The sequence below is a fragment of the Schistocerca americana genome, chromosome 1 (genome assembly GCF_021461395.2).
Source record: "Schistocerca americana isolate TAMUIC-IGC-003095 chromosome 1, iqSchAmer2.1, whole genome shotgun sequence".
Taxonomy (NCBI): domain Eukaryota; kingdom Metazoa; phylum Arthropoda; class Insecta; order Orthoptera; family Acrididae; genus Schistocerca; species Schistocerca americana.
The window spans coordinates 944,103,050-944,115,625 of NC_060119.1; the positions used below are offsets into that span (position 1 = coordinate 944,103,050).

The 12,576-nt window shown below is 41.9% G+C and overlaps 1 protein-coding gene across 1 annotated transcript in view; it reads right to left on the minus strand.

Annotated features, from left to right (window-relative positions):
• Positions 1 to 12,576, minus strand: part of LOC124548166 (leukocyte surface antigen CD53-like) — a 141,864-nt gene that overhangs the window by 123,094 nt on the left and 6,194 nt on the right. The window contains exon 2 of the mRNA XM_047125159.1: positions 2,093 to 2,281. Coding sequence (XP_046981115.1) covers positions 2,093 to 2,281 — 189 coding nt within the window. The remainder of the gene's footprint in view (positions 1 to 2,092; positions 2,282 to 12,576) is intronic.

Below are 12,576 nucleotides of genomic sequence, written 5' to 3' on the forward strand. Positions count from 1 at the left end.
GTGAGGCGTAAGGCCGGTTAATGAGGTCACACTGTGTCATATTTCACCACAGTTCTGCCCACAGCCACCACGGACATTACACATGATGGGGAGGCCGTCAGTCTCCCTCCCTACCCACATCACACCTCTCGCGGTTCTAGCCGCGCAGTCCGGAACCGTGCGACTGCTACGGTCGCAGGTTCGAATCCTGCCTCGGGCATGGATGTGTGGTGTCCTTAGGTTAGTTAGGTTTAAGTAGTTCTAAGTTCTAGGGGACTGATAACCACAGTAGTTGAGTCCCATAGTGCTCAGAGCCATTTGAACCATTTTCTTTTGTCACCACTTTGATGGAGGTTAGAAATACCACACCCAGCGGTAAAATGACTCGGTTGTCTTAGAGGTGGCTGAGTCAAATGTTTCAGACACTAGAATTGACATTAAAAGGTCTCAGTATGTGGCATATTCGGCGATAAAGATATCTCACCTTCCCTCGGTGCGTTCATTTACACAATTTCGCGGACAAAAACGACCGTTTACAGTATGATGTGTGACAGACTGACGTTCTTCATAATTTTTCACACTGCTGACATATCCGGACGATTCAACGCTTTGTTAAGGACATCTTGGGGCTGCAACCTCACTGAATACGATCTGACCCCTTTGGAGCGTAGTGTGACCACATTTTGTGCTCTGGTGGAATCATTAGGCGTTAAAAACCATTCAACGAAATTTGAAAGCACTCTGAAGCAGAAAAGAATGGTTCAAATGGCTCTGAGCAGTATGGGACTCAACTGCTGAGGTCATTAGTCCCCTAGAACTTAGAACTAGTTAAACCTAACTAACCTAAGGACATCACAAACATCCATGCCCGAGGCAGGATTCGAACCTGCGACCGTAGCGGTCTTGCGGTTCCAGACTGCAGAGGCCTTTAACCGCACGGCCACGATGCAGAAAAGACGTCACCCTTCAGATTCTGTATGCTGTAAGGCGTCGAAAGGGTTGCCTGCCTGCTGGCGCGTTGGAATTGATCATGTGTTGTCTATGTGCAAATACATTTTTAAAATGCTCAGCAAATGTGTGCAGTCAGGTGGCACTCACTGACTGTGTTTGTCGAACCGGGGAGTTTTAGAGGGACCTTCTGTAATTTTATTCATCATGCATGATCATATAACAGGAAGGCGTGAAACAGGAGGGCTAAAAAAGCACAAACACCCTATGCTGATTCGGATCACATTCAGAGTTCACTGAATGGTTTCGAATGGTCCCAAATGATTCCACACTGTACAGCAGAGCAGAAACAGTGGTTGTGCTACACTCCAGAGTCATGTTGGTTGGGGCTGCAGCCTCAATATATCGTCAGAGAAGGGTTAAATCGTCCAGGGGTGTCAGCAGAGTCAACGGTTGTAAAAAAAGTCGTTCTGTTGCACATCACACTGCAAACTGTTGTTCTTGATGGCGAAGTGTGTGTAAATGAACGCCGCAAGGGGAGGGGTTATTTCATTATCACCCGCTGCGGCACATGCTGAGACCTTTTCCTGTCGATTCTAAGCGGGAATGTGTCTGCAATGTTTTTCTCAGCCACCCGTAAAAAAATCGCGTGATTTCAACGCTGTGCGTTGCGGTTCTGTCTTCCATCCCAGAGGCGTCAGGAGAAGGGGTGAGTGTGAGTGATGGAGCGAGAGGGGTGTGTGACGACAATCCCATCGTGTGACATGTCCACGGTAGCGTTGGGCAGAATTGTGGTGAAATTTGGTGTCAATATGAGAACGTTAACCTACCCCACACCTCAGGTGAACTTTGAGCTCTGGTCTTTCTTTCTCATATATCAACATCTCGCTGTTCGAAGCGCCGCCGGGCCCAAAGATAAAGTCGCGGAGCATCATGCTTTTGCATAATTATTGAGGATGCCAGTAGGCACATTTGAATCGCATGTCGCATTTCTACATCAAAATGGGGGAAAATGACGGGGTTTCAAAAAGGTGACCGCTACCTCTTTCGCGCGGGGTAATTTTGCAATGCCACATGTCTCCTATTTTAGTTTGTGACACAAGGCGTGAAAGGTAATGTAAACCACAACAGATCCAACGATTTATAAATATTACACAGTATTTACCGTTACGACATAGTAGCGACGCTCCTTAAAAGCACCAAATAGTCCATAGAAGGAAACTGCGATGAGAAAACTGCCAAGTACTACAGCTAATGTGCATGGAGTATGCATCTTTCCATTCAGTACGTCTTCAATTTCCTGCAGTTGCTGGTTCATGTGAGTACCAATAGTCACGAGAGCAACACCTGAAAGCTAATAAGAAAATTAAGGTGAAATATTTCAACTGCAGTTAAGGATTAAAATTATGGCCAAGAGTATTATGTAAAATGAAAATAATTTTAAAGGTATAGAAGGATACTCTAATTTTTACAGTGAAATGTTGTACTGTGCAAAATAGCCTGCACGATAAACCAGTAAAATCCTTGAGACATTGCATACAGAGAAGGCCAAACGCCGAGACATTAAAGACAAGCGCGCGCAGTCTGTTTTGGCAACTGATACGGCGCAGCAGGGCTTGTCACAGGGGAACATAGCTCGCCACGAGGCAGAGTCTTGGTGTCGGCTATTAACCTAGCAGACGATGCTTTCAGACTCTGCTATTGGCGGAAAAGACTTGCCACGTAGTGACATGGCTAGCAGGAATGGTGCAGGAAAACTGCTCTGTTACTGACTGGTTACTATTGCGGGAAAACCCAGGAGGACGACGGTTGCAAATCGACCGTGGCATCAGATATCACAATATCAGGGGAGCAGATGAAAAATCATTTCACGCCCCCAGAATTGATAAAATCAAAACCATCAGGTTACCTTCCATTCAGAAAGCTGTTGCACTCAGCGACTGTTATATTGACTTGTAAATTATAGAGTGCAGCGATCAGTCGTCCTTTGTAAATTTTATTGTGTAGATCTAGATTTCGGCTTGAAGCTAGCCATTCTCAATGCACTATTATTTTAGCTCAGTGCATGTAATGCCTGTTGGTCGGGCTTCATCCACAGTTCATTAAACATTCAATGAACATTCAATGAACTTTGGATGAAGCCCGACCAACATGCATTACATGCATTGAGCGAGAATGATAGTGCACTGAGCCGAAATCTAGATCTGCACAATAAAATTTACAAAGGACGACTGATCGCTGCAATCTATAATTTACAAATCTAGACCAATTAGGCGGATACACCAAATTAAAGAGAAATGAAGACGAGAATGCGTATCTAAGTGCCCTATGGCCTAAAAAACATACACCCAATAGGACTTAAATTATTCACATTGCGAGCTATGTTACTGCCTTTGAACTTAGAAAATCAATAGCGGCAAACGCCTTAAGTGACTCCAACAAACCAAATGTCTACATACAGAATTTTAGGAACTCCTTCGAAACATAGTAACAGAAGTTATAAACCTGTAATATGTTATGAGTTATAAGCCGGAATATTCATTCACCGAATTAAAAATTTAATTATAATATAAAATGAATTTCGAAATTGGTAAAAGTAGTGGCTGTATAACAAAACACACCACAATAACTATCCATAATCGCGCATATTTCATCATGTTTAAGAATAATTGACAGCAAATTACTGCAAATAAACTACCCAACAGATTAAATAACAAATATCTCGAAAACTATTACAAATCAGTGAAACTTGGTCATATCCAGTATGTCACATCTGTGTTGGCAATAAGGGAAATGCGTATATGACAGTTTCCTTGGCGACAGCTGGAGGGTATAAGCAGGCGGTAGCCATCTTGGCTGAGAGCAGTTCGGCTCTATGATCCCATGAGTGGCGAGTTGGTCGCAACTTTATAGTAATATGCCATATCTTGTTTCTAATGTACTATAATTGGTTCTTTTCATTTACAAAATACTGTCTGTTGAAAATGGTAAAGTATCTATCTTCTTGATCACGACAGGCCTGACCGCAAAATACTGGACATTATCACACACTCTGAAGTGTAACAGGACTATATCCCATGTTTATCAACTGTACAAAAGAGTTGCTAGGTCTACGGAATTTTTACTGGAGTCCAGTTATGCTCTTCGGATGGTGCCAGAAGAAAATGTCCAATCACGTGAAAACGTTGAGGTGGCCAAGAATTAAAATTAGGAGATTTAACTTTTCCTTTATCAGTCTCACAAAAGGAAAAGAAAAACCATTACGACTGTTACAAACCATCGTCAGACTTAATCTTTCACAACGAAAGTTCCACAGCTGAACTCACTATCGAAGTGTTAATCCATACTGATGAATCTGATAAATTAAAACTACGTGTCAATATTGTACTCGAAATTCTCTAACCATTTCCGGAAGATCACTATAGAGCTATCTCAGCTATCTACAAACATTTCAGGCGGAGATTCAGGCGACAGACGCCTATTGTAGAACTAGTGAAAATCATATCCATTCTTCTTCTTTTTATGGCGTCCTATTTCGGTTTAGGCTAATATAAACTGTTCCACTTCCATCACCTTGTCGTCCTTCTGCCTTCTGATATTCTCGCCAAAGGTTTGTACTGCAAGGTTTCCTTAGAGAGCCCCTAATTCTACCCTTATGTAGATGTTCCTGACAGCTGAAATCTTTCACAGACCTGATGAAATTTTATTTTGATTTTTCTAAATTTTAAAGACGTTTCTCTCTTGGAGGTGAACATCATTATCTACACAACAATGTGGAAAGTGCCAAATACCTAATGCGTCTCTTTCCTCACTTCCCCTTTGAGTATCATTGCAATTACCCCACATGTGCTCTGAAAGCTGTTTGTTTTATTTTTATTCCATTGTTGTCTTCACAGACTATGTCGAACCCGAAGTACTGGAAATGAGACACTTACTTGCTCCAGTGTTTTACCGCCCATAGATTCTTTTCCTAAGAAAGCCATCACATTAGTTTTAGTTGTTGAAATCTGTAAATATTTATGTGTAGCTCTAGTTTTAGTTGTTGAAAACAGTAAATACTAATGTGTAGCTCAAGAGATATTGTTTACACATTATCTTCAGTTTTTGAAACGCTTTTTTGAGATTCTTGAAAGTTAGGTGCACCATCTAATTGAAATCCTGTCCCTTTTTGTAACCTGTTTCTGTTAAGACGTTACTACTACAAGTCCGTCACCCAGAGCAATATTTAAAAGACTAATAATATCTGCATAGTTAGGATCGTTTCTTTCTCCCATGTCGCCTTCGTCAGTTACTTCTATCTTATGCTGAATAGGTTTAATATTGTAATTTTCAGAGGCACACTTCTCTATTTAATTCCACATTTATTCCCTCGATTCCAGTTTCCTCCTTATTCTGTGTCTTTGGAAATGTTATACCCAGTTTCTTCATTTCTAAATTGTTTGTTGCTCCTAGGTTTTTTAGCTCCCAGGTTTCTTGTGCTTTTTCGTTGCATCCCAGCTGTCCGTAGTGTTTCAAGTTTGACTACATTTCTCCCTGTTCTGTTATGGTGTGTCACGAATGATACACCACTTCTAGGTTCCCATAATGTTCTGTTCTGCTTATAATTTCGTCCCAAAACGCCTTGTATGCCTGTCTTGACGACCGATTTTGTTATATTCTTTCCTTCGAGGTACTGCTGTTTTTTTCTGTATTATTATTTAATTAATTCATATAAATTTTATTATTTTGTTGAACAGTTTCTTTCATCTCGTTTCGTATTACTAAACCCGTTCCCCGTCCCTGCAATGACTTCGTATATGGCGCGTCTTTGGCTGATTTGAATACTGCGTCTCGTAAGTCACCCCCTTCTTTGCTTACATCTTCTTCTGTGGATAGTTTTTCAAGATGTTGAACCAGTAAGCATTGGCAAAGACGGCGCATTTCTTCTTGCAACAAGCTTACTTCGCTTTTTGTTTCCCTTCCACCCATCTTACCCACATCTGCATTTCGGATTTAACCAGCACATATGTTTCTCTCCTACACGCTTGAGTCTCTAGTAACCTTGCAGATAATTGTCAACTTAAGAATAGACAGTATGTAGCCCAAGTTTATATTACAGGAACCAAACAGTGATATTCCAACTAGACGAACGTTAGAAATTAATAAAAACGAATCTTAAGCGAAGCAGTTTAACAAAAAGGTCAAGTTTCTTCTGCCGCAACATGTGAGAGGAAAATAGCCATATTCGTTTAACGGAGCCAGAAATAAGAAATTTTTCCCTGAGGAAGTATTATTTAATGACACGATGTAGATCTGCTGCCAACGTTGGTTCGAGTACGCTACAGAAATTTCTCTGGGAATCTCTTACACATCGCCGGCCGAAGTGGCCGTGCGGTTAAAGGCGCTTCAGTCTGGAACCGCAAGACCGCTACGGTCGCAGGTTCGAATCCTGCCTTGGGCATGGATGTTTGTGATGTCCTTAGGTTCGTTAGGTTTAACTAGTTCTAAGTTCTAGGGGACTAATGACCTTAGCAGTTGAGTCCCATAGTGCTCAGCACCATTTGAACCATTTTCTCTTACACATCCTCTATACAGTACCGATCTCTCCCCATGCGTTTTCCATATTTTTGGTTCTCTGAAGAAAGACATCCATGGCCGTCGATTTGCTTCAGAAGAAGTGCACGCCTGTGTACAATCGTGCTTCCATATCAAATGAGAACATTTTTCCATGAAGGCACTGACCGTGTTGTCTCATATAACTGAATGTATAGACAGTTATGGCGATTACTTTTGAAAGAATAAACACTTAAATATTTTTCCGTCTGTTTCATTTTCATTTGGCTACCCCTTATACACAGTTGTTTGGCTTTAGTTGTTTATCAGAGTTAGTAGTCTCTCACCGAGTCTCCTTATGTGAAAATTTTTCTAACTTGTATTCTCAGGCATCGGGACCACAAGTTGGAAGAGCCACTTCATAACTGGAACATAGCGTCAGCTTTCATCCTCATCTGCTCGCAAGACACTAGAGACGCGACAAAATGTTTGCCTGGACGGATTACTGGTGGTGGTCTCGAAAGTAAAGATTTCATTCTAATTGTTGACTCTACTAGACTTTACAATTGCGGTTGACGTAGTAACTAAAATATTAATTTAAGCGTTAGGCAAATGTTAACTAACTATAATGTAATTGGAATATATTCCTTTATAGGTAGATAATTAATTTAATAGCCTACTGCGCGTCGTAGGTAATGTCGAAAAAAATAGTTTAATTGTACCTATACAAAAATAAAGAGTAATGTGGCAATGTGCATTAGTTATTCGTTTTATTAATAGTGAAACAAATGTGCACACGTAACAGGAAAACGATATTTCATAATTTTTGAAATGAAAGTGGCCAACTTTATCCGGCTGTTTTCATATTATTGTCGTACAATGTATGGCATACATCAATACCTTTACAGCCGCACCTAATCGACGCAAAATCTTTTTTTAGTGAAATAATTAACGACAACATACGATACTATACTGGTTCTGCATGTACGATAGTAATAAAAGACAACTCAGGTCACCGAGGTTCAAATGGTTCTGAGCACTACGGGACTTAACATCTGAGGTCATCAGTCCCCTAGAACTTAGAACTACTTAAACCTAACTAACCTGAGGACATCACACACATCCATGCCCGAGGCAGGATTTGAACCTGCGACCGTAGCGGTCACCGAGGTTCGTTAAAAATGTAAGTTTAGTTATAAAGTGAACAAGCTGACATGCAGCTGGTGAACAATGGCAAACGTCGGACACTCGTGTTCTATTCATTTCTGGAATTTTTAAAAGCTTCTCTTATCATCACAAAGACAAACTCACGTATTTTCAGTAATACTGAAGAATCGCAAACATGACAAAATTAATGTAATCATTCACAATTTTGTTCCATAACCACGAAAAAATACGAATGAAAAGAAATAAAATATCTACAGACAGAGAAGTGTGTACGACCAAACGTATTTGGCAAACACTTAACAATTTATTTATTTCTTGTTTTTCAATAGTGACACACGGAATTAATTGTGTGGTTAAGTAAGATGCAAAGTTTTAATCTGCAGCGACATCTGCCACTGCATAGTCTAATCAAGGATCCATCAGCTTAGTGAAAGGGAAGCGTAAATTACATAAACACACGTCTGCAGTTTACACCAGAACACCAAAGCATCTGAACGAGGAGTTCTACAATTGCAGAAGAGTTGGTGAGTTTTGAACAACTTTTCCTTACTTGGCTTCTTCTCTTTATTCACACACAACTGTATCGCTTAAATGAAACACCTGTAATAATTTAAGAGACTGTTCTGTGGATTTTGCCCGCGCGGAGTGGCTGCGCCGTTAGAGAAGCGATGTTACGAATTGCGCGGCCCCTAACGCCGGAGGTTTAAGTCCTCCCTCGGGCATGGGCGTGTGTGGTGTTCTTAGCACAAGTCCTGCGCTGCTACACACACAAATCTATGAACGAGCGAGTCAACGTTTTCCCATTTGTGGCGGGCGGCTGTTGCACTGAGGTGGATGCTGTGTAGTTTATCGTTCGAAGGGATTTTGTCACTGACAAGCAGATACCATCGCGAGAGAATCCGTCAGGGCAGGAACGTCCAATAAATGATTCCGACAGTATTGTCCAGTTCACAGTTTTTCGAGGTGCGGTCTTTGTCACGATTTTGCTTATCGCTTTGTTAAGAAACGTGAGGTGTTTGATTTCTACATCTGCATGACTATTCTGCAGTTCAGAGTTAAGTCCCTGGCAGGGGGCGCACGTAACTAATTTCATGAAAGTATTTCCGGATATATTTTAAAGACGTCGCCACGTAGAAGAAGCTGTAGGGCCCGGAATTCTTCATTTGGTATTGCCATAAGAGAAGAAGGTCTTTTGGTGCGAATTGAAATATTTTCCTGAGGTTGGAGTTGAATATGAGACCTTTGCCCCTGTAAACTACAACCAGTCCGTCATACCAGACAGCACTTGCCTACAGCAATATAGGGAAATCACGAAAAATCTAATTCACAATGACGAGGCAGGAATTTGAACCATACTACATCCGAACAAGAAGTCGGGGTCAGGAATACTGAAACCATAGATTTTTGCTTGAACGTCATTAGCTTCTCCATAGAGCGTACCTATCGAATACTTTTTCAGGTGACCAGTCAACTTCAGGAATAAGAAACTGGTTGTTCGACCATTACAAAAATACATCTTAAACAAAGATTAGTGTAATTGCTTAGGATAATATGTTATGCATCTTGTGACAGAAGGAAGGTGTTGGTATACTACTAACTACTTCCCAGGATTTGTGCATAGCAGCTGCATTTGTTTTCATCTGAGGAGTCTTTAGGTCGCTATTTAATAAAAACGAACGAGAAGACTGAAGCACATGTTGATTTTTTATGGTAATACCTGCCAGGACTCTTCTGATTTCGTAAAAGAAGCTATCCAAGGTCTTCGTTCGGAAACCATCCCTCATGACACTTATTCTTCTGATTTTGAGCCATAAAATATTTATCTTTTACGATCGCTGTCGACCAACAACCAAAAAAATCCCTTTCCGGGTGAAAATGCGCTTCAGCCTTGGGATAACTGTGGATTAATGGGCTTCTACAGGTATGGCATCGATAAATTATCTGAGAATTGATAATGCGAGAGAATATATTCTTGCTGATTAATTTTTACAGCGATCAAGAGACCATCATCGGCTGTATACTGGAATGACGACAATGAAAATTTGTGCCACATCAGGACTCAAAGCGAATTTTCTGTTTCACGCAGTAGTCGCCTTAACTGCTTCAGCTATCCGTGCACGAATCACGGCGCGGCCCAGACTTCTATATGCATGCATGTTCGAATGAGCATTGCAGCGTACTTCTTAATAACACAGGCACTGCTGTCTCGTATTTATTCGCCAATACTAGGCCCTCAGCTCTCAATAAATATGTCCTCCCTGGACCGGAATATACACAACGTAAGAGCGCAGGTTGTGACACATGAACGACAACATACGGAAGTTTTGGTCTGTCCGTAATTCGGGTTTCCGAAGGGGTTCATCTACATCTACATACATACTCCGCAATCCACCATACGGTGCGTGGCGGAGGGTACCTCGTACCACAACTAGCATCTTCTCTCCCTGTTCCACTCCCAAACAGAACGAGGGAAAAATGACTGCCTATATGTCTCTGTACGAGCCCTAATCTCTCTTATCTTATCTTTGTGGTCTTTTCGCGAAATGTAAGTTGGAGGCAGTAAAACTGTACTGCAGCCAGCCTCAAATGCTGGTTCTCTAAATTTCCTCAGTAGCGATTCACGAAAAGAACGCCTCCTTTCCTCTAGAGACTCCCACCCGAGTTCCTGAAGCATTTCCGTAACACTCGCGTGATGATCAAACCTACCAGTAACAAATCTAGCAGCCCGCCTCTGAATTGCTTCTATGTCCTCCCTCAAACCGACCTGATGGGGATCTCAAACGAGCAATAGTCAAGAATAGGTCGTATTAGTGGTTTATAAGCGGTCTCCTTTACAGATGAACCACATCTTCCCAAAATTCTACCAATGAACCGAAGACGAGTATCCGCCTTCCCCACAACTGCCATTACATGCTTGTCCCACCTCATATCGCTCTGCAATGTTACACCCAAATATTTAATCGACGTGACTGTGTCAAGCGCTACACTACTAATGGAGTATTCAAACATTACGGGTTTCTTTTTCCTATTCATCTGCATTAATTTACATTTATCTATATTTAGAGTTAGCTGCCATTCTTTACACCAATCACAAATCCTGTCCAAGTCATCTTGCACCCTCCTACAGTCACTCAACGACGACACCTTCCCGTACACCACAGCATCATCAGCAAACAGCCGCACATTGCTATCCACCTCATCCAAAAGATAATTTATTTAGATAGAAAACAACAGCGGACCTACCACACTTCCCTGGGGCACTCCAGATGATACTCTCAACTCCGATGAACACTCACCATCGAGGACAACGTACTGGGTTCTATTACTTAAGAAGTCTTCGAGCCACTCACATACTTGGGAACCAATCCCATATGCTCGTACCTTAGTTAGGAGTCTGCAGTGGGGCCCCGAGTCAAACGCTTTCCGGAAGTCAAGGAATATGGCATCCGTCTGATACCTTTCATCCATGGTTCGCAAGATATCATGTGAAGAAAGGGCGAGTTGCGTTTCGCAGTAGCGATGCTTTCTAAAGCCGTGCTGATGCATGGACAGCAACTCCTCTGTCTCAGGGAAATTCATTATACAGGGCGATTCAAAAAGAATACCACAACTTTAGGAATTTAAAACTCTGCAACGACAAAAGGCAGAGCTAAGCACTATCTGTCGGCGAATTAAGGGAGCTATAAAGTTTCATTTAGTTGTACATTTGTTCGCTTGAGGCGCTGTTGACTAGGCGTCAGCGTCAGTTGATGCTAAGATGGCGACCGCTCAACAGAAAGCTTTTTGTGTTACTGAGTACGGCAGAAGTGAATCGACGACAGTTGTTCAGCGTGCATTTCGAACGAAGTATGGTGTTAAACCTCCTGATAGGTGGTATATTGAACGTTGGTATAAACAGTTTACAGAGAATGGGTGTTTGTGCAAAGGGAAAAGTTCTGGACGGCCGAGAACGAGTGATGAAAATGTAGCACGCATCCAGCAAGCATTTGTTCGCAACCCAGGAAAATCGACTCGCAGAGCTAGCAGAGAGCTGCAAATTCCACAATCAACTGTATGGAGAGTCCTACGAAAAAGGTTAGTTATGAAACCAGAACGTCAACTACCCGAGGCGATGGATCGGCCGCCAGGCAGCCCGTGACAGAGCACTTCATCACTGGCCTCCAAGAAGCCCTGATCTTACCCCATGCGATTTTTTCTTATGGGGGTATGTTAAGGATATGGTGTTTCGGCCACCTCTCCCAGCCACCATTGATGATTTGAAACGAGAAATAACAACAGCTATCCAAACTGTTACGCCTGATATGCTACAGAGAGTGTGGAACGAGTTGGAGTATCGGGTTGATATTGCTCGAGTGTCTGGAGGGGGCCATATTGAACATCTCTGAACTTGTTTTTGAGTGAAAAAAACCTTTTTAAATACTCTTTATAATGATGTATAACAGAAGGTTATATTACGTTTCTTTCATTAAATACACATTTTTGAAGTTGTGGTATTCTTTTTGAATCACCCTGTATTCGAACTGATAATATGTTCGAGAATCCTGCAACAAACCGACGTTAAGAATATTGGTCTGTAATTTTGAGGATCCGTCCTTCTACCCTTCTTATATACAGGCGTCATCTGCGCTTTTTTCCAGTCGCTCGTGACTTTACGTTGGGCACTAGATTCGCGATAAATGCAAGCTAAGTAGGGACCCAATGCAGTAGAGTACTCTCTGTAAAACCGCTCGCATAAAGTGGTAAATTCGGGTCCTAGTACCACTCCAGCACAAATTTTCACTGTCGCCGTTCCAATAAACGGCTGATGGTGTTTCATATTCACAGAGCGAATACGTTTCCTGTGTCGAAAAGTGGTAGAGGGAACAGATACACCACGAAATCTAGTTAACTAACTAATGTGTATGCCGGCCACTGTGGCCAAGCGGTTCTAGGTGCTTCAGTCTGGAACCG